The sequence below is a fragment of the Zootoca vivipara genome, chromosome 8, assembly GCF_965207765.1.
Source record: "Zootoca vivipara chromosome 8, rZooViv2.hap1.1, whole genome shotgun sequence".
Lineage (NCBI taxonomy): Eukaryota > Metazoa > Chordata > Lepidosauria > Squamata > Lacertidae > Zootoca > Zootoca vivipara.
In genome coordinates, this window is record NC_142591.1 from 51,163,582 (window position 1) to 51,188,525 (window position 24,944).

General features: G+C 42.5%; 1 protein-coding gene across 3 annotated transcripts; it reads left to right on the top strand.

Moving 5' to 3' along the window:
* The first annotated feature begins 422 nt into the window (after positions 1-422).
* On the top strand, positions 423-22,058 carry LOC118089970 (DGAT1/2-independent enzyme synthesizing storage lipids). Of its 3 annotated transcripts, none has more exons than XM_088675518.1 (7): positions 423-4,729; positions 5,570-5,947; positions 12,946-13,110; positions 15,566-15,759; positions 17,361-17,421; positions 17,987-18,126; positions 18,269-22,058. In XM_088675518.1, the coding sequence occupies exons 2-7, from the start codon at positions 5,629-5,631 to the stop codon at positions 18,269-18,271; spliced, it is 882 nt and encodes a 293-aa protein (XP_088531644.1). In that variant the 5' UTR covers positions 423-4,729; positions 5,570-5,628; the 3' UTR covers positions 18,272-22,058. The 3 variants fall into 3 exon arrangements, with proteins under 3 accessions (XP_088531644.1, XP_034981087.1, XP_088531645.1); XM_035125196.3 differs by having other exon boundaries at positions 20,067-22,058; XM_088675519.1 differs by lacking the exon at positions 12,946-13,110 and having other exon boundaries at positions 20,067-22,058.
* The last annotated feature ends 2,886 nt before the right edge of the window (positions 22,059-24,944 follow it).

Genomic DNA, 24,944 nt, shown 5'->3' on the forward strand with positions numbered 1-24,944 from the left:
AATTATATGATGCAGTTGGAATTAAGGTGTGCTTGGAATTAACATCCACCATTTTTTAAAGGAGTGGTTGTGCAGGAGAGACAATGTCTTAATGGGTGTGTGTAGGATTGCAGCCTTGGATTTGAGCTGCAATATAATCATACATGAACCTTATTATTTATTTATTTTCAAAATATAGTCTGCTCCCCCCCCCCCCACAAGGTCTAAGGGACAGTGGACCAGCCCCCTGCTGAAAAAGTTTGCTGACCCCTGGTTTACAGGCAAGATTGCAATAAAATAACACAAAAACCAATCAATACAGCACCATTATAAAATCACAAATTGCTACTAAGTCCCTCCCCCCTTTTTAAATGGAGTTTATTGTTTTAAAAGGGGGGAGGGACTTATTAGCAATAATTCATTATAAAACTGAGGACAGAGGATTAAAATCTACAGGGTAGTAGAACCAGTGTAAAACCAGTGTAAAACATAGCTTAAAAGGTCTAAGAAAATAAAAAGCTATTTGTCTTGCTCAAGAAAGATATTACAACAATTGCATGGTGTGCCTCTCTGACAATAACATCCCACAGGCAAGGGACCAAGACCAATTCTGAACAGGCCTTCTTACATTGTTACAAGATCACTTTACCATAATTTTGATGTAGCCTATGCATGGAATAGAAGGCTGAAAATCCAGTCACTGAGAGACACAGGAGCATAGGCGCAGCCAGGATTTTTGTTGGGTGGCAGGCTTTTGTTAGGGGGGGGCAGAACCTCATATTTGTATTGACTTGTATTGATTTTAATGGATTTGGGGGGACAGCTACCCCCCTGCCCCCCTTGGATACACCCATGCACAGGGCAGCCTACACCATCACGACCAAAATCCAGGTGAAACAAATACTTAATAAAATTAATAGACTCTGTTTGGGGGGGGGGAGCTTGCCTTTATACGCTTCCTTGTACTGTTTCATTTCTTTGATAAAGAAACTAACTGCAAGTTAGCCACGCGTCTATCTCTCTGACCTGCTCTTCCTGTCAGCCCCATGATACACCTGAAAATAATGACAATCTGGTAGTGATCATATAGTGGAAATAATGACAATCAGGAAGTGCCCTGATTTTAAACCACAGGGCCTAGGGCTTGCCAATCAGAAGGCTGGTGGTTCAAATCACTGTGACGGGGTGAGCTCCCGTTGTTTCAGTCCCTGTTCCTGCCAACCTAGCAGTTCGAAAGCACGTCAAAGTGCAAGTAGATAAATAGGTACTGCTCCAGCAGGAAGGTAAACGGTGTTTCCATGCGCTGCTCTGGTTCACCAGAAGTGGCTTAGTCATGCTGGCCACATGACCCAGAAGCTGTCTGCAGACAAACGCTGGCTCCCTCGGCCAGTAAAGCGAGATTAGTGCCACAATCCCAGAGCCGTCCACAACTGGACTTAACTGTCAGGGGTCCCTTTACCTTTACCTTTAAGTTTCCTATGTATTTCTTCGCATGCATTCAAAAGTGATAGCCCTTTTCTTTGTCTTAGAAAACACAGGGCAGACTCATAGAATTATAGAGCTGGAAGAGACCCAGATGATGATCTAATCCAACCCCCAGCATTGTTGGAATACAAGCTGTCTCAAGCTGTATTATGAGGCCGCGTGTTTATGCTGGATCAAGGAGTGGCTGATTTTTTACAAAAACATAGATATATTAGACCTGGAGGGCTTTAATAACCGTTTTGGCTGGCACACCTATCTCTGGTACGAGAAAGCAAGAGTTCATAGAGAATTTAAGAACCACGTAATAAGAAGATCTCTATACACAGTTTGGGTAAAAAATTAGGTATCTTGGAGCAAAAACACCATGGTGGTTGTCACCAATGGAGGCCATGACTGTAAAAAAAAAAAAAAGGTCAACATGAGGGACGAGTCAGTAACAGATAAATAAATTCTCTGGGAGGAAAATAATCGATTACAGCTTTAAAATTTTGACGAGATAAAAAATAAGGTTACAGGCTGGCTAGAGCAGGGGTTCCCAACAAAATTTTCTCGAGGACCCCTCATCAACCGCTATTGTGACAAGGACCCCCATTAATTCCTAATCCTAAAATTAAAAAGTGAGAGCCAAATTAAGAGTCTTTTTATATTTTATATTTTTAACCAACGGTCCATTTTTAACTACACGAACTGTAGCTTCCGCGAAAAACAACGCTTTGTTTACAAACACTACTGTTTTGCAAAGAGACAGCGCGCGCCAGGGAGGAGGGAGGGGAATGGAGAAGACGGTATCTGCGCAGTAGCGCACAAATGAAGCCGACGCGTGCAAAGCATCTTGGGGAGGTGAGCGTTAGTAGAATGCGCACGCTGCCTCTTTGCAAAACAGTAGTGTTTGTAAAGCGCCACCTAACGGCATACAGCAGAACTACTGCCTGTATCTAATTCTAGTTTTGCGCTAGACTCTGCTCATGCAGGAAGCGGCCAAAACAAAAAATCTGTTATCATACGAAATATATTTAATATATTTTTTATTCTAATAGCATCTTGCGGACCCCTCTGGCATAGCTCGCGGACCCCTGGGGGTCTCCGGACCACCTGTTGGGAACCACTGGGCTAGAGTATCACCAAATACATGAATTATTCAAACAAGATAGAAGGGATTTGGTCAATAACTTTCAAGATTTGGAAAAAAAAAACCTTATAACTAGAAAACTCTATCTGAAATGTATAAAATTTTATTAGCATGGTCGGTAAAGGATGAGGAGGTAAAACCAGCTATGGTGAAGTGGAAAGTGAATTTAGGTCACAATATACAGTTGTCAGAGTGTGGGAAAGTATGGAAGGAGGACCTTAAATTCACAACATGCTACACTATTAAGGAGAACTATATGAAGATGTTCTATAGGTGGCACTTAACACTGAGCAGACTTGCTTTAATGTATTTTTAAAAATTGAACAAGTGTTGGAAATGTAAAGAAGTGGCGGGCACAACATATCATGTTTGGTGGACATGTAAAAAGATGAGGGAATTTTGGTAATTTATAAAAAATTTAAAAAGAGGTTTAAAATCTCATTCCCCAAAAAGCCTGAAGCATTCCTCTTAGGAATCACGAGAATGAAATTCCAAGAGACTTTAAGAAAATATTTATGTATGCCACCATTGGAAAATGGAGACCTTGCTGACCAAGAGAGACTGATTGATCAAATTGATGGAGTACGGTATGTGGAATTGGACAAGCTGACAGGTCAGGTAAGAGATCAAACAATACAAAAAATTCAAAATGATTGGAATATATTCAAACAATATTTGAAAGACTGATGCACCTAGAGACCTATAAGCTCAGCTAACTAGCCAGGCTAGAGGCCTTGTGCCTTATCTTGTGCTGGGAGCAGCTTTAGTCCCAAGGTTGTAAACAACATTCCTAAAAGTCTACATTTGACAAGAGAGAGTACTTTGTTTCCTTGCCTAATGAATACATAATGGAGGAAAGACCATACATGGTATAATTAGTATTGTGCTGTAACTTTAGATTGGAGGAAGTTTATGCATATGTATTGCTTTAACAGATAACAGCTATGCATATAAAGTAAGCCCCATCCTTTGGGCTTTGTTCAGCTTTTGGAGAGTGATCCCACTGAGCCTTTATTGCTAGCAGTAAACATCCTTTTGTTATTCCCCAATGCTGCTGGGACATTTATTTTGCTACAAGACCATTATGGAGAATTAAAATTTTTGACCTGTTTAGAATAACTCCTGTAAGGAAAAAAATAGTAAAATATAATGAACTAGGTTACTGAATAAATGGCTGTGTTAGGAGGGCAGTTAACTAAGTAAAACTGAGTACCCAAGTAAGGAGGGGAGGGAAGTCAAATGCTAATGGATTACAAATGAATCAAATAAATAAGTATGCATTTGTGTGTCATCCCGCTTTATTATGTTTTAAATATATATTGTTTAATTACAGGAAAACCAAGTTGTTACAATGTGATATGATGGATGTATGTCTAAAGAAACCAATAAAAATGAACTGGGGGGGGGGAGAATACAAGCTGTCCCATACAGGGCTGATTCACTTCTTCCTAGAATCACTTCCCTCTCGTTTCCTTCTCTATTCTCAGTTGTTGTTTTATGGGCCCTGCCGCTCCTGTGGCAATACTGTACATTGCGTGGGCAGAACCACTTCAGGCTGCAGGCATGTTTCAATGCTGCAAAGCAGCTGCGTGCCAATTAAGGGGGATGGGGACCAGCATGCCATGGAGAAGGCTGGGCTGAATCCTCTTCTTATGTCATGGTATTTTTTCCCCTGCAAGGGGCACTGAAAGATGCCAACCTCCACCTGCCTTCTGAAGTGGTACAACCCAGCGCAGGTAGGAGGTTGGGGGGGGTCACATTAGGTTTCACAAAAAGCCTTTCTCTGCCGTATCAGTGGCGACATTTGCCAAAGGCGCGTGACGCAACAGGATAGCCGGGAAGCGGCCGAGAGGCGCAGCTGCCCCTGGTTGTGAGGAGAGGCTTCCTTCCCCTTCTGCAACCGGAGGACAGCGCGTAACGTCACACGGCATTGCAGCTCCCCCCCCCCCTCCACCGGCACGCAAATTCCCACGCAAATTTCTTTGTGGGGCCCCGCCATAAAGAAACCAGCGCTGGGCCCAAGCGCGCCGCAACCACTCGGCGGGGCCCCTGCGCGCGTCTCGGCGTCTCCGCCGCGCGCCAGGAATGCTGAAGTTGAACCTTCGATGGAGCACCGCGATCCGAAGCCGCGGAAAGGTGAGTCGGCGGCGAGGGCGCGCCTCGCAGAGCCGAGGGGGAGCTTGGGCGGCCTCTGGCGCGAGGGAGGCGGGGAGGAGCCCAGCTCGGAGGGAGAGGGATGTCGAGGCGGAACGAAAGAGACAGGGGGCTGAGGGACGCGGCGCGGCGCGGGTTGGAAGCCGTTTGCGCAAGACGGGTGCTCATGAACGTTGGCACCAACAGTGCTGTACACAGCCTGGGAGTAATTCCCGTGGAACTCAGTGGGAGTAACTTGCGAGTAGGCACGTGTAGCATTGCACGGTCATCCGTTCCCTGGCTGGGCTGTTGAAATTGGACACCATCGAAAAGGGATAACAAACCGCGTCAGACATGATGCTTCCAAGTTTGCCTGCCTCGTGGCAGATGTAAGGCCTGAATCTCCAGCTGGGTTTAATATTACTATTTTTATTATTTTATTATTATTATGAAGCCTCCAAGTCTGCTTGCCTGGCCTCTTCCAGGTGGCAGGTGTGAGGTCTGAATCTCCAGCTGGGTTTATTATTATTATTATTATTATTATTAGCAATAACAATTAACAATAATCAACAAGAACAATAGCAAAACATTAAGAAAACTGTGTGTGCCATTAACTAATTTCAGCTGGGTACAAATAGACATTCTAGGGTATCTGCATTTTCCCCAATTAGCCTCTATCTGCAGGGCTGCCCTGTGACATCACCAGGGGCTGGGTACTGAAGTGTCAGGGTCTGGGATGCTCCTGGCCTGGCAGTCCTAAAAATGGCCTTGATTTTCTGGGCAACGTGACACCTGCTGTGATAATTGCACTGCATTAACCACAAGTTTCTTTTCTATATCTAGGGCCAACATTAAGAAACTGCTTCTTCGGCCAAGTTGCTGTTTAAAATTTTAGGTAGAAGATGATCAGTTCATTTTCTTATTTTGAACAAGAAGAAGTGACGTGGCTCATGGACCTACTGAAAAATTGGATGTGTCCAAATAATTATCTAGGGATTTTCACAGACTATACAGTGTACCTCTTGGTGATATTAACACCATTCATAATTCTACTGTCACCTGTCTTAGTCATTCTTGGATGTATTTACCTTTCTAATTTTCTTCTGAATATTTACAAGATAAAGATTAAGTTAAAAGGAGATGATTATCTCAGTAAGTCGTGGGACACTGGAAGGAGGGCAGTGCTTTCTCTTTGGGACATGTATGGCACAGTGTGGCATGGTAAGCACCATTTTCTCCCCCCTTTCAAATTGCGCAGGGACAACTTGGGTAATAGGATTATTTATTAATCATGAATTTAAAAAGTATTATTTATTAAAGTTTTTGTTAGAAATACTGCAGAAATCGATTTTAATAATATTCACTTTTATCATGCAGTTCAAGTGTTGAAAGCACTTTGCATACTTTATCTCAGTAAGCTTGACAACAGCCCAGTAAGGTGAACTGGTAGCATTATTGACTTGCCTAAAACTGTGTAGGCAGCAGTCCTTTATATGTTTACCTGGAAGATGTCCTGCTGACCTCAGTGGTGCTTACTAATGAGTATGGGATTGTATCACTAGGCTACAATTCTATTCATACTGACCTGAGAGTTAGCCATATTGAACTAAATGGGTATTATGAATAGACCTCTATCTAGCTATCTATCTACTCACTTTAGTTGAAAATGTGAATAGACATCCATTTTTTTATGTTCCCAGAGTGGCTTACAAAAGTCACCAGCAAAGCAGTCCTTTTCCTCAGACATACAACTTCAAATGACAAAAACAGACAAGGAAAAAGGGATGAGGGAATAGTTAAAAGGCAGGTCAGGTACCAGTTCTAACAGTTACATTTCTTACAGTAACCGGTTGGGATGAAAGGTAGCTTGATAAGAGTGGCTGCCAATGAGTGACACTTGAGGAAGGGCCAAAGAGGTGACGGAATAGCCCTGTTTCTCTTCTCTCCCTCTGCTTTATGGCACTTTGGTACTTGACTACATGAACAGGGACTTGCATTATTGTATGAAGATTCCATGCATCATTAAAAAAAATATATTATTTTTACATGATGGTATGGTAATTTAGTAAAAGTACTGACATCCTTGGAAGTGAAAGCATCATTATTCAAACCACAACAAGATGTGTACCAGATACATCTAGAGTCCCTGTGCTACATGAATGTAGGGTCTCGGCAAATGCAGTGTGTTTCACTTTTACATGGGAAACAGCACAGCTTTGAGCAGCATTGCAGTGAATAGGAACTGGGGGATTGTTGTTGGTTTCTCTTGACAGACAGTTAGCATCCAATTGGTTTCATAGGTTCAGAAACTCATTGTTATTATGATTCAGGCCATGTGTAGATCCTGGATACCAATCACTTAATGATAGTAAAGAGTGAAGGGCTATATCAGTTTTATAGGACTCGGGGTCAAACAACATATTACACTCTGCCTGGGGGTCTTTCCAGGGGTGGAACAGTGGAGATACCCAACAGTAGGTCTGTGCATCACCTGTGACCATGAGGCATCCCCATTCCCAGACTAGAGGCCCCCAATTTCAGTTTCTTCAGTTCTAGGCTGGCTCTCAGAGCACCCCTCACATGCAAACAACCCAGTGCCATGGGAACAGGGAAGATGGCAAGCCAGGCAGGAGTTTCATACCTGTCGGCAGATTGTCCAGTTGGCTGTACTTTTGGCTATTTGGGAGGTGTATAAGCTTCAGCCTTGATCAGGACTGGGCTGAGAAGCAGGAAGGGGTGAAGTGTCTGAGAGGAATTCACTGTTGGGCTTTTACAATTGCTCTGTCAGCACATGTGGCATTTCTGCCTGCCAGATGGAATGATCCCTCCTCTCCTCCCAACACATGATGTTCCAGGGTTTCTCTCGACTCTCCAGAGTAGATTGGGGAAAGTAGAACAAGTAGAACATGGCACTAGATAAGCCCTTGTGGTGGCTTCTACTAGCAGGCATCCCCAAACTACGGCCCTCCAGATGTTTTGGACTACAATTCCCATCATCCCTGACCACTGTTAGCTAGGGATCGTGGGAGTTGTAGGCCAAAACATCTGGAGGGCCGCAGTTTGGGGATGCCTATACTAGAGTGTCAGGTTAGTTGCATCCCGCCCTGTGGTCCTAGACCTAGATAAGCCTTGGGTGATGTTTTTCATTTCTGAACCAACAGCTCCTTTAGAGCTCCAGGCTCAGCTTTCCTGAGCTGCCATAGCTGCCAAGTTATCCCTTTTTTTAAGGGAAATTCCCTTATGCTGAATAGGCTTCCTCGCGAGAAAAGGGAAAACTTGGCAGCTATGTGAGCTGCAGAAACAGGTAAATGTGCAACTCTGTCTTGAGTTTTAAAGAAATTAATCACAGGCACAGGAACTGGTGATAACTGGGACCAAAGCATGTGGGAAGGAGGTTAAATCTTTCCCTTAACAGCCACAATGCCAATGAGCATTTGCCTCTCAATCCAAAAAATACCAGCAATGATGTGTAGGGGGGGGAAAGCTACTGGTGGAAGTTTATGCCCTAAGGCTCAAACCTGTCTAGGAGGCTGATTTTTGTCAAAATCGTTGCTGGGAAAGGAATGACCACAATGGAAATCTTACCTTATGCTCATTATTATTATTCTTTTTTTAAGCACAGATGTAGGTGCTCACTGCACAATTAAAGTATCATCTGGTTCATAGAATCATAGAATCATAGAATCATAGAATCATAGAGTTGGAAGAGACCACAAGGGCCATCCAGTCCAACCCCCTGCCAAGCAGGAAACACCATCAAAGCATTCCTGACAGATGGCTGTCAAGCTTCTGCTTAAAGACCTCCAAAGAAGGAGACTCCACCACACTCCTTGGCAGCAAATTCCACTGCCGAACAGCTCTTACTGTCAGGAAGTTCTTCCTAATGTTTAGGTGGAATCTTCTTTCTTGTAGTTTGAATCCGTTGCTCCGTGTCCGCTTCTCTGGAGCAGCAGAAAACAACCTTTCTCCCTCCTTTATATGACATCCTTTTATATATTTGAACATGGTTATCATATCACCCCTTAACCTTCTCTTCTCCAGGCTAAACATACCCAGCTCCCTAAGCCGTTCCTCATAAGGCATCGTTTCCAGGCCTTTGACCATTTTGGTTGCCCTCTTCTGGACACGTTCCAGCTTATCAGTATCCTTCTTGAACTGTGGTGCCCAGAACTGGACACAATACTCCAGGTGAGGTCTGACCAGAGCAGAATACAGTGGTACTATTACTTCCCTTGATCTAGATGCTATACTCCTATTGATGCAGCCCAGAATTGCATTGGCTTTTTTAGCTGCTGCATCACACTGCTGACTCATGTCAAGTTTGTGGTCAACCAAAACTCCTAGATCCTTTTCACATGTACTACTCTCAAGCCAGGTGTCTCCCATCCTGTATTTGTGCCTTTCATTTTTTTTGCCCAAATGTAGTACTTTACATTTCTCCTTGTTAAAATTCATCTTGTTTGCTTTGGCCCAGTTGTCTAATCTGTTAAGGTCATTCTGAAGTGTGATCCTGTCCTCTGGGGTGTTAGCCACCCCTCCCAACTTGGTGTCATCTGCAAACTTGCTCAGGATTCCCTCAAGCCCATCATCCAAGTCATTGATAAAGATGTTGAACAAGACTGGGCCCAAGACAGAACCCTGTGGCACCCCACTAGTCACTACTCTCCAGGATGAGGAGGAGCCATTGATGAGCACCCTTTGGGTTCGGTCAGTAATCCAGCTACAAATCCACTGAATGGTAGCATTGTCTAGCCCACATTTTACCAGCTTCTTTACAAGAATATCATGGGGCACCTTGTCAAAGGCCTTGCTGAAATCAAGATAGGCTACATCCACAGCGTTCCCTTCATCTACCAGGCTTGTAATTCTGTCAAAAAATGAGATCAGATTAGTCTGACATGACTTATTTTTCAGGAACCCATGCTGACTTTTAGTGATCACAGAGTTTCTTTCTAGGTGCTCACAGACTGTTTGCTTAATGATCTGCTCTAGAATCTTTCCTGGTATTGATGTCAGGCTGACTGGGCGGTAATTGTTTGGGTCCTCTCTTTTCCCCTTTTTGAAAATAGGGACAACATTTGCCCTCCTCCAGTCTGCTGGAACTTCGCCTGTTCTCCAGGAATTTTCAAAGATTATTGCCAGTGGTTCTGAAATCACCTCTGCCAGTTCTTTTAATACTCTTGGATGTAGTTCATCTGGCCCTGGAGACTTGAATACATCTAAACTAGCCAAGTATTCTTGTACTACCTCCTTACTTATTCTGGGCTGTGTTTCCCCTGCTGAATCATCTGCTCCATATTCTTCAGGTCGGGCGTTGTTTTCTTTCTTGGAGAAGACAGAGGCAAAGAAGGCATTGAGGAGTTCTGCCCTTTCTCTGTCCCCTGTTTGCATTTCACCATCTTCTCCTCTGAGTGACCCCACTGTTTCCTTGTTTTTCCTTTTGCTACGGACATACCCATAAAAGCCCTTTTTGTTGCTTTTAACCTCTCTGGCGAGCCTGAGTTCATTCTGTGCTTTAGCTTTTCTGACTTTGTCTCTACACGTGCTGGCTATATGTTTGAATTCCTCTCTGGAGATTTCCCCCCTTTTCCATTTTTTGTACATATCCCTTTTAAATCTTAACTCAGTCAAAAGTTCTTTAGATAGCCAGCCTGGCTTCTTTAGGCACCTTCCATGTTTCCGTCTCATTGGTATTGCCTGAAGTTGTGCTTTTAATATCTCCCTTTTAACAAACTCCCAACCATCATGAACTCCCTTCCCTTTTAGTATTACTGTCCATGGGATTTCACCCAGCGTTTCCCTAAGTTTTCTGAAGTCGGCTTTCTTAAAGTCTAGAATTTGGACCTTAGTATGCTTGGTTGCTCCTTTCCGCTGGATAATAAACTCCAGAAGAGCATGGTCACTCCCACCTAATGATCCTGCCACTTCTACCCCACTAACCAAGTCATCACTATTGGTTAGGACCAGATCTAAAATGGCTGATCCTCTTGTTGCTTCTCCCACTTTCTGGACAATGAAGTTGTCTGCAAGGCCAGTGAGGAATCTGTTCGACCTTATGCTCTTGGCTGAGTTTGACATCCAACAAATATCAGGATAGTTGAAATCCCCCATTACTACTATCTCACTTCCTTTGGAATGCTTGGCCATCTGTTCCAGGAAGGCATCATCTGTGTCCTCAGTTTGGCTTGGGGATCTATAGTAAACTCCCACAATGAGATCACTGTTGTTTTTCTCTCCCTTAATTTTGACCCAGATACTCTCAATTTGGCTTTGAAGTTTTAAATCCTGGATCTCTTCACAGGTATACATATCCCTAACATATAAAGCTACTCCTCCTCCTTTCCTGTTTGGTCTATTTCTCTTAAATAGATTGTATCCCTCTATTACTACATTCCAGTCATGAGACTCATCCCACCAGGTTTCAGTGATGCCTATTATGTCATATTTAGTTTGCTGTACCAAGAGCTCAAGTTCATCTTGTTTATTTCCCATGCTCTGTGCATTAGTATACAGACATTGAAGACCGTTGATCATTCCCCCATGTCTCTTATTTAAGGATATTTTCGTCCCACCACTAGGTCTGCATGCTGCTTGCTCCATTTGGTCCTTGACATTTGGATGATCATCTTCAGCATTTGATAGACTCCTACCTTCAGGACCACTGTCTCCCTCCCCCACATAAGTCAGTTTAAAGCCCTCCTGATGAGGTTTTTGAGTTTTGTGGCAAAAACATTCCTCCCAACTTTTGTGAGGTGCAGTCCATCACTTGCCAGAAGTCCATCTTCAAGAAACTGCAGACCGTGATCTAGGAATCCAAACCGTTCCTGTTTGCACCATTTGCGAAGCCAGTTGTTCACTTCCCCTATTTTTCCCTCTCTCCCTGGGCCATGTCGTTCAACTGGGAGGACAGAAGAGATGACAATTTGTGCATCTAATTGCTTCAACTTCCTGCCCAGAGCCTCATAATCATTTTTGATCTTCTGTAAGCTATGGCTTGCAGTGTCATTGGTTCCCACATGCACCAAAAGGAAGGGGTATTTGTCGGTGGGTTTTATGATTCCTTGCAGCCGTTCTGTTACATCTTTGATCTTGGCCCCAGGTAGACAGCACACCTCTCGAGACATCTTGTCAGGCCCACAGATCACTGCTTCTGTACCCCTCAGTAGGGAATCCCCAATCACCACTACACGCCTCTTCATAGGCTTGGTTGGGATTCTTCTATGTGCTGTCCCTTCCAAGGTTACCTGCATATTTCCAGAGGACTGACTTGGTTGCTCGTCTTCATATTCCTCATCAACTGTGATGAGGGAGAGATCCTCAGGTGGAGTCTGTTCCTCGTCTTCCATGAGCACTTCAAAACGGTTGTGTAATTCTAAGCACTCAGAGCGATCCCTGGGCCTTCTACTTCTATGAGTCACGTTCCTCCATACATCTGGCTGCTGTGTTGGGGAACTGACCTCCTCCTCAGGGAGATCCCCTGTCTCCTCCTTGGTGCAGACAGTGTGCTCTGCTGCATCCAAGAAAAGCTCCAGCTCTTTAATTCTCTGGAGCGTAGATACACGCCCCTGAAGCTGCTGCACCTTCTCTTCCAGAAGGGCAACCTTGTTTTCCAGTAGGGCAACCAACTTGCAATTGTTGCAGGTGTAGCTACCCACATCCTTTGGCAAGAAAACAAACATTGCACAGGAATTGCAGGTGACAATGGTTGTTCCCTCCACCTCCATCTTGAAAACCTTGAGGTCAAGGGGGAAAGAGGAAGAGGCCTAGGTCCCCCCTAACAAACGTATGAGATTTGCTGCCCTAGGTCAAAAAGATGGGTCACCCAGATCCAAGAGGCAGATCCAAGAGGCAGCAGCCCTAGAAAACCAGCACAAGCACACAAACAAGTAAGAAAACAAATAAGCACACAAACTTACTCACACACAGCCCCAAAAGACAAAACCACAAAACCTACAGAGTGTCTCCCAAGCTCAGCTCACCTTCTGCTCCTTCCTCAGTTGCTGCACTCCAAGCTCTGACTTGGAGTCAGTTCGGCTGTCACTGTAGTGAAATGGGGGTGATACAGGCTACTCAACACTGTTAGACTAAAAAATTAATTTGGAGTCCATTTCTGACTGCAATAATTTGACATTCCTTGCAATTTCTTCTGTTGCTTTCTGCTAATCTTAGGGGCTTGATTGAAGCAATGCTAAAACTCTTGTATTCTGTGCTTTGAACAGGTTATGAGGTGCACGGGATGGATAAAGTACCAGAAGGACCAGGGCTTGTTGTATTTTACCATGGAGCCTTTCCTCTAGACTATTTCTACTTTGTATCTAGACTCTATTTGCAAACAGGCAGACTCTGCCAATCAGTGGTTGATTACCATTTTTCCAAAATACCAGGTAAAATGTAGTGGGTGTGCATGTGCATTGTGTTGCAGAGCTTTAAAATGTACACCATGATTTTAAAATGCTAGTCCTGAAACACAGGCATATCTGGGTACTGTTGCACTGCTGAGGAATGTTTGTTCCTCTTCAACGTATCTTGATAGGAAATAATATGCATCTTGCCTGGACCAGTGTTAGAAATGGCCAGTCTCTGGGGCAATTTTAGAAACCCCCAGTCAAGTCTCTAGGTATGTCATAATTGACATTTCTACTTGCTGTGTTTACATTGGCTTTAGTTTGCTTCTACATTTATATAGGTTTATCCAGATGTGCCCAAGGACTAGGATTTCTCTGTAACCTGGGGGTGTCTAGGATGGCTCTTTCGGTGTCTTATTACCCCTCTGAAAATAAAAAATAGGCCAAGATTAGCACTTTATGTAGTATCTCCTGGAAAGTTATTTGAAGGATTCAATTGCTTGCCTCAACAAACCAAGAATAATTAACTGTATACTGCCCAGAAGGTGCCTTACAAGATGTGCTAACCTGCTGATAAAACTGCAAGAAAAGTCTAGAAAGATGCACATAGAATAAGAACACGAATGATGGACTCCTCCAAAGGGATACAGTGGTGCCTTGGTTCTCAAACTTAATCCGTTCTGGGAGTCCGTTCAACTCCCGAAACCATTCAAAAGACAAGGCACAGCTTCTAATTGGCTGCAGGAGCTTCCTGCACTCAAGCAGAAGCCACGTCGAACGTTCGGCTTCCAAAAAATGTTCACAAACCGAAACACTTCTGGGTTTGCAGTGGTCAGGAGCCATTTTGTTCGACAACTAAGCCGAGAACCAAGGTACCACTGTATTTCACTTGCTGTGCTCCCTGGAGCCATTGCTGTTTTGAAAGCTCTCAGCTCTCCTTATCCAATGCCTTTCCTTCTCCACTCTTTTCTAAACAATCTGCTTCCTATGTTTTCTAAATTTCAAAGCCTAACTTTAATATATTGTCTTGCACCACTGTGTATTCTAACTACCTGAATGCCCCCTGCAGATTCAAGTCTTGTTGCCTTTGGGTTTTTTTGTGTCTGTGTCTGTGTGTGTTAAGCCCACATCCATGAAGCCCAAATTGTTATTTTAAAGAGCGATATTTTTGTTTGCCTCTTTCAGAAAATAAGTTTTGACCTTGAAAGCTTTTAGATCAGGGGTCAGCAAACTTTTTCAGCAGGGGGCCAGTCCACTGTCCCTCAGATCATGGGGGGGGGGGCTGGACTATATTTGGAGGGGAATATGAATGAATTCCTATGCCCCCAAATAACCCAGAGATGCATTTTAAATAAAAGGACATATGCTACTCATGTAAAAACATGCTGATTCCTGGACTGTCCGCTGGCTGGATTTAGAAGGTGATTGGGCCGAATTCGGCCCCCGGGCCTTAGTTTGCCTACGCATGTTTTAGATATAACTAGTTTATGTAAATGTTGAATGAACACATTTTATTTTTAGTGATTTGTTTCAGGTTCTCAGCACTCAGTTATTAAGTATCAATTATTAAAGAAAATCTCAGTTTAGTAAGAGATTTCTGTATTTGTGTTTATGCCTATAGTTGTGGGGTGTGCCATCCAGAACAATGTAACTATTAGTCCTGCAGGAGTCAGTGTGCTTGTGCCCCCTCCCTCCCTCCCTGTCTCCCTTTCTGTCTCCCATCCAAGTGCTAACCAAGCCTGATCCTGCATAGCTGACAAGATCAGACAAGATCGTGTTCAGGATAGTAGCTAGGGAGCACTCACAGAGTAGGTACAACTGATCATGTGTTAGGGAGGAGAAGCAGCTGTGCTCGCTGTTAAATTAACTGTGGGTTTCTGTGTTTGATACATTTGCCATGGATGAAAGAGGAAGGGAAACATTGGAATCAAATGCCTTTATAAAAACACATTTCTGAACACTGTTATACAGTATGCATAATTAAGCCCTGGTAATCCATTTGCAATATCTAAGGTTGAAAACCTTGGAAACGTAAGATGACATCCAATTATGTGCATGGATTTTGGGTTTCCTGTCTACCTCTCTAGCCCCCGAAAAGCCCATAAATTCTGTTTCAGAGGATCCTCTGATCCTCCAGAGCAAATTATGGGGGTATATGGGAGGTTGTACAGCTGAGGAAGGAGAAGCCTCTTCACATTATTGAATGCCTGCTTATGCTATGTTGGAACTTGCCCTTAATTCTGAGTAACTTTTATTGGATTCAGTATTTCTGAAGATACATACATAGGGGCAGGCTGCATGAATGGCATGTAGATTTGCTTTCAAATTAAATGTTAGATGTTGGGAGAATAATATATCAAGCTTTGGTTTCATAATGTGTATATAAAGATTTTGGTGTTCCAAAAAAGGATGTGCAACAAGCTGCATGTATGTTTGCATGGATGAATTAATGTAATGCTCAGAAACACAAATGGACAAAGTATTTCTCCTGCAGGTATCAAACTGTTTTATAAAGTACATGGCCTTACACATGATGGAAGAGAGGAATGTGTTGAAATTCTGAGAAAGGGATACTTACTTGGAGTCTTACCAGGAGGAGCCAGAGAAGCGCTTTTTAGTGATGAAAACTACAGTCTCTTGTGGGGTAGCCGCAAAGGCTTTGCTCACGTGGCCAGAGATGCAAAAGTGGTGAGTGGCCAGATGCTATAGATTTGAAGTGTGTGTTTCTGGTTTTTGTTGTGGAAAATGCATTTGCAGCAAAGCCATAAGAGAACCTTTCGAAAGATCAGTGACGCTACAACTGTTTTATCCGTGTGTGGTGAGAAAATACTGGCAGGTTGTCTGGACATGTCATGGGATGGGAAATCTCATCTGCTGGACAATTCCACCTGATACACTGGTAACAGGATAAAGGCTACAACCTTTCAGTAGGACAATGACCAGCAGTGCCTAGGCACCAGATGCATTTAACTTTAAAGGGAAGTAAAACTTACTTGTGGAGGGTAAAATACGTTAACATGATCCAAAGGGGAGGGGGTTGGATCCTTAAAGCAAAGATTTTTCCTTTTGTCTTATGCACTTGATATTTTCTAACTTCAAAAAACTTGTTAGGTTTTAGGGATTAACCGCCCTGTGATCTTTGGGTGAAGTGTGGTATATAAATTAATAGAATTTCACTTATTATTTATTTAATTATCTGTTCTGCATTTTGATTACTGCCAGTGCTCAATTCCTAATAAGAGGCACAATCTAGTTAAAGTAAGGCACTTTTACCTTCCATTGAATTTAATAAGAGAGTTAAAGATATGAGCGTTAACTCTTTCCCACTGGAAATCAGTGAGATTTTTTAAAAAATATATCTTTGGGCTCATGCCCCACGACAGCTGAAGAAATATAATTTATTTATTTATACCACCTTTCTTCCACCGTGTAACCCTGGGTGGCGCCCATGTGATTCCCGGGTGGTGGCCAGGCACACATCAGTTCAGCTTCAGCGAGGTGGTAGGCTCTTGTGCCTCCAGACCGCACCCTGGGATGATTAATGAAAGGGAATCCCCTCCTTTTTTCAAAATGGCAAACAGATGCATGAATATTCTCTCCCACCCATTTTCTTAGTATTAAATTGCTGAGTAACTTTCTCTAATTTTCATTGGCAGTGACATTGCTTTTATCACTATGTGAATGAGTCTCAAACTCTTGTCCTTCCCCTTCCCCAGTGCAACTAGGAGGGGAAACTGGAAGCTTTGCTTTCATTTTAAACAAACTTCAGTGTAGCATTATGCCTGAAATTGGCAAGCTGTTTAGTTAAACTTCAAACATTGTTTCAATAAAACATAGTTCAAAGATTTCTTGACAATGAAGTGAAAGTTTCTGGTGATCTCGCAGATGCACCAAAGTGGCTGGGGAAACCCAGCCAGATGGGCAGGGTATAAATAATTAATTATTATTAAAATTATTATAATGTAAAAAGCCAAAGCTTATTAATGTAAGGATTAAACCATAGTTAATCATTACATTGAGATGTGTCGATTTCAGTTTATTCAATGAGCTTAAAATACTGATGCTGAAATTTTGAGAGACATAGGTGAAGTGATAAGTTTCATTGGAAAACTGGTTTCAGAATTGTGGCATCTTACCATACAACACCTTCTTTATACATGGATATAACATCCATGAGATGATATCCTTTTTGTGCATGGAGGATAACTATGATATCAATACAGGATATTTAAGTAGTGGAGGCTGAACTATTGCCCTAATTGTGGCTACTTTTCTCCCACCTTTCTCAGCCTATCATCCCTATATTTACAAAAAATCTTCGGGAAGGATACAGAACACTTGGAAAAATATGTAAGATTGATTCCCCTTGCATCTTCCCATATCAGCTTATGCCCTAGGGCTAAACACATTACACATAAGTAAATTCCACTGGCTTCAGTTGGACTTCTGTATAATTGTGTTTAGAATTTTTCTCCTGGAATATTTTTGTTGTCATCTTGAACTTTATGCTGTCATGCATCCTCTGCGTTGCGTCACACTGTCTTATCCTAGCTCTTTTTCCTTTAGCTGCTCCATCTCTGTTTGTGTGGTTCTTCCTCTTCAGTTTCTTTGAATTTGTTTAGGTGTCCAGTTGTGCCTGGTCCATGGCCAGGTAATGCGGATTTACTTGTACTGTAGTCTAGTACGTATTTATGCACACATCAGCACATTGAAATCCATGAGGTTTAAAATATGTATAATCATACAATGGATTGAGGCTGCTTATTGTGCATGATAATTTAGACATACTTTTTGCACAGTTAGCACCAACTGCATGGCCTTTGCTCATCTATTATTAAGGCTTCTTCTCGTTCCTAAGACTATTATCATATTACCGGATATTAAAAATGAGAATTTCTAAAATTTCTACACACAGGGCCATTTAAGTGGCTGTATGAACGTACCCGCTGGCCAATTGTTCCTGTATATGGAGGGTTTCCAGTAAAATTTTGCTCCTATGTAGGAGATCCCATTCCTTATGATCCAAATATAACAGTTGAAGAACTAGTTGAAAAGGTAAGTTTGGTGTACTAGGTTTTATTAATACCTGTGTTCTAAAGTACAAGGCATATGCGTAATGTAGTACTCTGGGAGTGCAGTCCTATGCACACTTTTCTGGATGTACATCTTACTGAGTTCAGTGTTTCTTGCTTTTCAGTAGGCATGCATAAGGTTACATGGTTAGGATGCAATCTTATACCCATTTACCTGAGATCAATTCAGCTGGACTTACAGTACTTCTGAGTACACATGTATAGGTGTGCACTTAAACTCCTCACTGGAGTATCAGGAAGTCCTGGGGAAGAAAACAGAAGAGATGCATTGCTGAAATATTGGACTCAACAGAAGAGAAAATGGCAGTGGCCATAAAATGCTGAGGTAAAATACTGGGCTCATAGAAAATAATGGAAGGGACCCAGCGTACCCTAAATGCCTAATATGGTTTATGGTTTTTATAAGAGCATTATAGATAAGAAACCAGTGTTGCAGGTTCACACAGTGAAAGTATCAACACTTGCCTGAAGACAGAGAAAGTGGAGCAGAATTAACCTATGGTTAAATTGACTCCTGGGTTTCAGTGGGCCTCTTCTGTCATTTTCTGATGTGTTCTTTTGTGCACACCGGGAATTTGAGAAAAGGGGAAGATTACAAACTTGGGAGGATGTCCTCCAGTGTGCTTTGTAGTGGGAAAAATATTTCCTCAAGTTTATTTTGAAAGGTTGTGGGGTTAGTTTCACTTTCCCATTAATTTCAGTAGGAGTAATTAGGCATCCTGGTGTGTATTCCTATGTAGAAAGGGGTGGAGAGAGGCATGCCACTTTTAAAGGCCTGCTGGCTTGGAGCAACCAGGCTGGGAAGTGGGGTAGTGTTGAACTTACCTCCTTCCACCCCACTTGTGTCTTCCTCCCTGCGTCCCTTGGTTTCAGTGAGAAGATAATTAGTTGTACCAGCTTGAGGTTCTTCCCTGGAACATTCCATTTCAGGTCCTAATGACAGCTACCGCTGGAAGATCGCTGGTGGTACATCTATGCAAATGGAGTTTTCCATGGGTATAGCAGGAGCATACAACTCCTTTGCTACAACAGCTCCTCTGGCCTGTTGATCTGTTTCCGGGCACAATTCAAAGTGCTAGTTATGACCTATAAAGCCCTAAGTGGCTTAGTTCCAAGCTGACTGTATTTCCGCTATAGAAACCAACTTGGGTTTTGAGATCTTCAGGGGAAACCCTTCTCCTGGTCCTGCCACCCTGACAGGCCTGCTTGGGAGGGACTCAGGTGAGGATCTTCTTGATGGCTGCTCCCAGACTCTGGAACTACCTCCCTAGGAAAGTTAAAGTGTTGTACTTCTGCTGGCAGATGAAGACTTTTTCATTGCAACAGGCCTTTTGAAACTGATTGCTTTTAATGAAAGAAAGGGCTGGTGCCATGCTGGTTTTATTGTAATTATCTGTATGGTTTAAATAGATTCGAGATACAGAGAGTTTTAATTCTATCAATTTTTAATTGCTTCTTTCTGATACCTGTAAGTCATCTTGAGTCCCTGTCAGGGGAAAAGGCAGGGTATAAATAAATGGATAACAATAACAAGAATATATGGTGAACATGGGTTCTCCACTGGTAGATCATTAGATCGAAGGACAAGGGGCACTTCAATGCTATTCTCCATCCGGCAGATTTGGATTTAGGATTGCTCTGCTGATAAGTTAAGTGTAATTTGCTTTTTTAAAAAAAAAATTAAAGGGAGGGAAGAAAAGATGGAACACAACAGGACACATGACCTCTGAGAATTGGACTATTAAGTGACAGAGCTCTACTTAAAAATTGGACCTACTAGGGTCCACAGCCACCCCATTGTGTAGAAGGGTTAAATACTTTAAACATACACTTGCATTTATATGTTTTCCTGGGGTTATATAAAAATAAAGTAAACATATTATTTTCTGGATTTTTTTTCAGACAAAGACTGCAATAGAAGATCTCAGACATAAACACCAAAAAATGCCAGGTAGCATACAAAGAGCACTGCTGGAACGATTTTATAAGATTCCAAGTTAATAGTAAAATTCTTTTGAAAATGTATATATTTCCTCCCTAACAGTCTTGCGGTATTTTTTTATTTATACAAGCTTCTCTTTTGTTATAATAATAATAATAATAATAATAATAATAATAATAATAATAATAATTTGTACCCCACTCGTCTGGCTGAGTTTCCCCAGCCACTCTGGGCGGCTTCCAACAAAGATTAAAATACATTAAAATGGGTAATGCACAGAAATTGCATCTTTCACTCTAAGAAAAGTGCTTGAGTTGAGTTTTTGCCAGCTGTTTTGAAGGCGGAAAACTTATTTATCCAATTCAATTGGACTGTAGGCCTGGTTTTGGCATTGAAACTGCCTGGGTCACCCTGGTGGGGGTCTTTTGCTGGGAGAGAGACGGGTGCAACTGTTGATTCTCTTGGAGCTCAGGGCACCTTTTCATACCATGAACCATTGTATCCCTCTTTCCAAGTTACTCCTGGGTAGCACTGCTCTTCTGCGCATACCATCTAGGCATACCAGGTAAAGTCCTACCTGGCCAGAGAGTGGATTCAATGTTCCATGTGCTGGTTACCTCCTCTTTGCATCACTGTGATGCATTTTATATGAGGCAGCCTTTGAAAACTGGCCAGAAACTTCAGTCAATACAACATACCAACTTGGGCTAGTCATCTTCACTGGATCCCTTTATACCTTTAACACAAGAAAATAGCTCATCTAGTCTAGCATCTTGTTGTGGTGGTGGCGAACCAGAGGCATATGGCCCTTTTAAGCCCTTTGTACTTTGAAGCCTTGGTATCTGAAGGCTGGCCCTCATTCCACATATATCTGCCAGGACCGAAAATAACCATCAGTAGGATGTTTCAGAAGGAAATGTGTTGACTGGAAAGAGAAGATGAGGCACCCAGAGGAAAAAGAGGGCTTAGTGATTTTGTGGGGTGTTGGGGGAGCTTTTAGGGCAACAATCAAAAGAAAGCAGACCAGAGACTGGGGGCGATTCTAAAGGGTAGGCTAGGAGTGAAATAAAGTTATGGTTTTGCAAAAGAGCAATAGTGTGAGGGGTGCTATGGAAAGCATAGGAAGGGAGAGTATGAGATATTGGGGCAAGAAAGTCAAGAATGGAAAAAAGGACAGCAAAGGAAAGAGAGAAGGTCACCCAAAGAAGGAGGGGGAGGAAAGGTTCACAGGAAGGGGGCTTTCAAAAGGCTAGAGCAAAAAGAATTGTTTTGATGCCTGAGATGGAAGTGGGTGAATTAATGATTAAAATGAAAACCCAAACCCCAATTTCCTGTCTTATGAAAGTCATTGGGCTGGATTCAAGTAATGTTCTGCACTAATGGAAACCAACATAAGGAAGATCCTGTCCCTTCCTAGACTAGCAATAGGAAGGTCAAAATTAGCAGGAACTGTGCCCATACCTGTTGGCCACTTGTAAGTTGATTTTGGTTGTGGTGACGCAGGCTGGACTTTCAGCCTTCTAATCCATGCAAGGCTCCATCAAAGTGATAGTGATCTCATAACTGTGTGAAAAAGCCTGTTCGGAATTGATCCCTTGGCCATGGAATGCCATCATCAGAGATGCACACCGTACAATTGCTTTCATATCTTTCTGGAGCAAGACAAATACCTTTTTATTTTTTCAGGCTGTTTAAATTATGTTCTACATTGGTTCTACTACTGAATTTTATTCCTCTGCCCTGAGGTTCATAATGAATTATTGCTACTATGTCTCCCTGCCCCATTCTAAACCAATTTTCCTTTTTTAATATATATGTATATATATATAATGGTGTGTTGTTGATTACTTTATTTTTTTGCTATTGGTTTTAATCCCTATTTGTCATCCTGAGTGTTTTGATTATAAGATTATACATTGTATGTATTAAAAAAATAAATTCAGCTGCCCAAATGAGGTTGGTGTATGATTATATTGTAGCTCAAATCCATCCAAAACTGCAATCCTACACACACCCATTAAGACATTGGCCCTACTGACAACCACTCCCTGATGGACACATGAAAACTTGTTGGATATATTGTTCTATGTTCCAAGTACATCTATCTGTAATTCCAACCACAGTATATAATTAGGTGATGTAACTGGATAATTTATTTATGCATTTATTAAAGTGTTGCTATGCTTACCTATTCGAGAAAATGTTAAACAACTGCATAGGCTTGTTAGCATAAAAATTCTCCAAGGAAATCAAAAGCAAGGATTCCTGGTGATTTTTGCTCAAAGACTGTTTAACAGCATGGCACCAGTAGCAATAAATGCTTGGATGAAGCCAGTTGGGCCTTTGCAAAAATGGACAGCTAATAGCACTCCTCTGGATAATTTAAGTGATTGGGCTAAGATATAAGCGCTGAGGTGTTCCTTGAGCTTACCTGGAACTAAGTTGTTCAGTTATTTGTATATCAGTTGCAAGAAGCTGTTGTCTTGTACAAGACCAAACCAATTGCCTGGAAATGATGGTGGGAATTTCTGAATTTGCCTTTGTATAATAAAAGCTAAGGTAAAGGTAAAGGGGCCACTGACCGTCAGGTCCAGTCGTGTCCGATTCTGGGGTTGCGGTGCTCATCTCGCTCTATAGGCTGGGGGAGCCGACGTTTGTCCACAGACAGCTTCTGGGTCATGTGGCCAGCATGACAAAGCTGCTTCTGGCGAACCAGAGCAGCACACGGAAATGCCGTTTACCTTCCTGCCGGAGCGGTCCTATTTATCTACTTGCACTTTGATGTGCTTTCGAACTGCTAGGTGGGCAGGAGCTGGGACCAAGCAACGGGAGCTCACCCCGTTGCAGGGATTCAAACTGCCGACCTTCTGATCAGCAAGCCCTAGACTCTGTGGTTTAACCCACAGCGCCACCTATGTCCCATAATAAAACCTACATACATATAAAATCACAAAGGTGTGTGTGACAAGGAGCAGGAATTCCCCAGCAGTCCCATGAGCCTGGCTTTCAAAATCACTTTCAACATGCATGTATATAAGCCATCCCTAGCTCCCATATTGCGTCATCTTACTTTCAACCCCCTTCTTCACTGTTCATTGCCAAGTTCCTATATTCCTTGCTTGCTGTCCACCTCCTGGTTCTTCCCCCAACCCAACAGTATTTCAGTTGCACTGTCAATTTGCCCTCTGTGTTTGGGGTGCTGCTGTTTAATGGCAGATTGGCCCATAATCAGACATCTGTCATCAGCTTCAACTGGCCGGCTAAACCAGGTGAGGGTAGCCAATGAGTATGAAATGTTTGGTGAGTTAGGGACTTCCACTGCATGCAAAGACAGGCTCCAGCAGACTTGAGTGGACAAAACAAATCCAGATTGGAGTCCCCAAGTTAGTTGGATGGCGTCTTATATGCCTCCTTCTGGAGACACAGGGTGGATCTTCACAGAGGTCAGCAGATGCAGGTGAAACACTACCAGGTTAATCTGTGCGTCCACCTCGAAGGCACTGATATGCTTTGGGTTCAACTTACGCAGTGCTTTCCAAGGCAAATCCTGTGTCGAGAGCCAGACACAACCCCCCACTTGGATCAGAGTTCCCGGTTGCCTGTGCACATCAGCTGTCCTCTGGTATGTCACTTCGGGTCAATCAAGTTGCGCTCATAGCAACTGTTGAACTGCTTCCAGCTCTTCCACAACCTCTGCTGCAGCAGGCACTGACAAGAGGGGAGCTGGTGTCTGGCAGGTGTGAGGATCATATCCAATCCATAGTTCACAAAGAAGGGGGTTTGCTTGGTGGAGGCATGCAATGAGTTATTGTATGTCAACTTTGCTAGTTAGAGGAATGCCATCAAATTGTCCTGCTGGTAATTGACATAGCAGTATAAATATTACTGCTTCTTCTGCCTTGTCATTTGTAGCTGGGTGGTGGGCAGAAGAGATGCTCAGCCACTGCATTGAATGCCTTCCAGAACTGGGCACTGAAGTGGGTTCCTGTGTCAGAGACAATCTGCTGCGGTAGCCTGTGCAGCTTTAAAATGTGGTCTACAAACAGCTGTGCAGCTTCTCTGGCAGTAGGGAGTCCCTTGCATGGGATGAAATGTGGTAGATAACCACCGTGATGCATTTACTTCCAACACTCTTCAAAGGAATTGGACACTATTTTCTGGCAGCCTAGGCTGGATAAGTAGAAACCTGTATGCAACTAATTGATTTGCTGTAAAATAGGCATTGTGTAACTGAATTTTACATAGTAAGTGAATGCCACAAAGAAGTTAATTTCACATGACTTGCTTATTGCACAAATTTTAATTATGAGTTTCAATCATGTGCCAAGTGGTTTATTATGTATGCATTTATAGTAATTGGGTTTTGTGCAATTAGATTTTGGACAGTTAAGTGTATAATGTGCACATGGCTTATATGCAATATTCAAGCTAAAATAATTGGGTCATGTTCAAAGAAGCTCAAGAAGAAAGTATGAATATTAGAAAATGAGGAAAAATTCAAAAAACTAGAGAAATTAGTCAAGTGTAGTTAAAGTTCTGCAGTTCAGATTTTGTATGTATGGTGTATGCATTTTATATTTTTGTATGTTTTTCAATGCTTGTGTGTTTGTGTGTGTGTGTGGAAAATACATGTACTGTATTCATTTTGGTCCCAAACTTCACTGTAGAATCTGGAGAAGGATGCAATACAATTGATAGCTGTGTTCAACCCTGCAATTCAGTTTGGGACTGGCAAGTTGTTTTAAAATGCTGACCATTTAAAATGCTGACCAGATAAGGAGAGTATGTTTAGCATAAAGAAGCTATGGGTCTGAAGGGAAGGGAAGGATCTGGGGCTT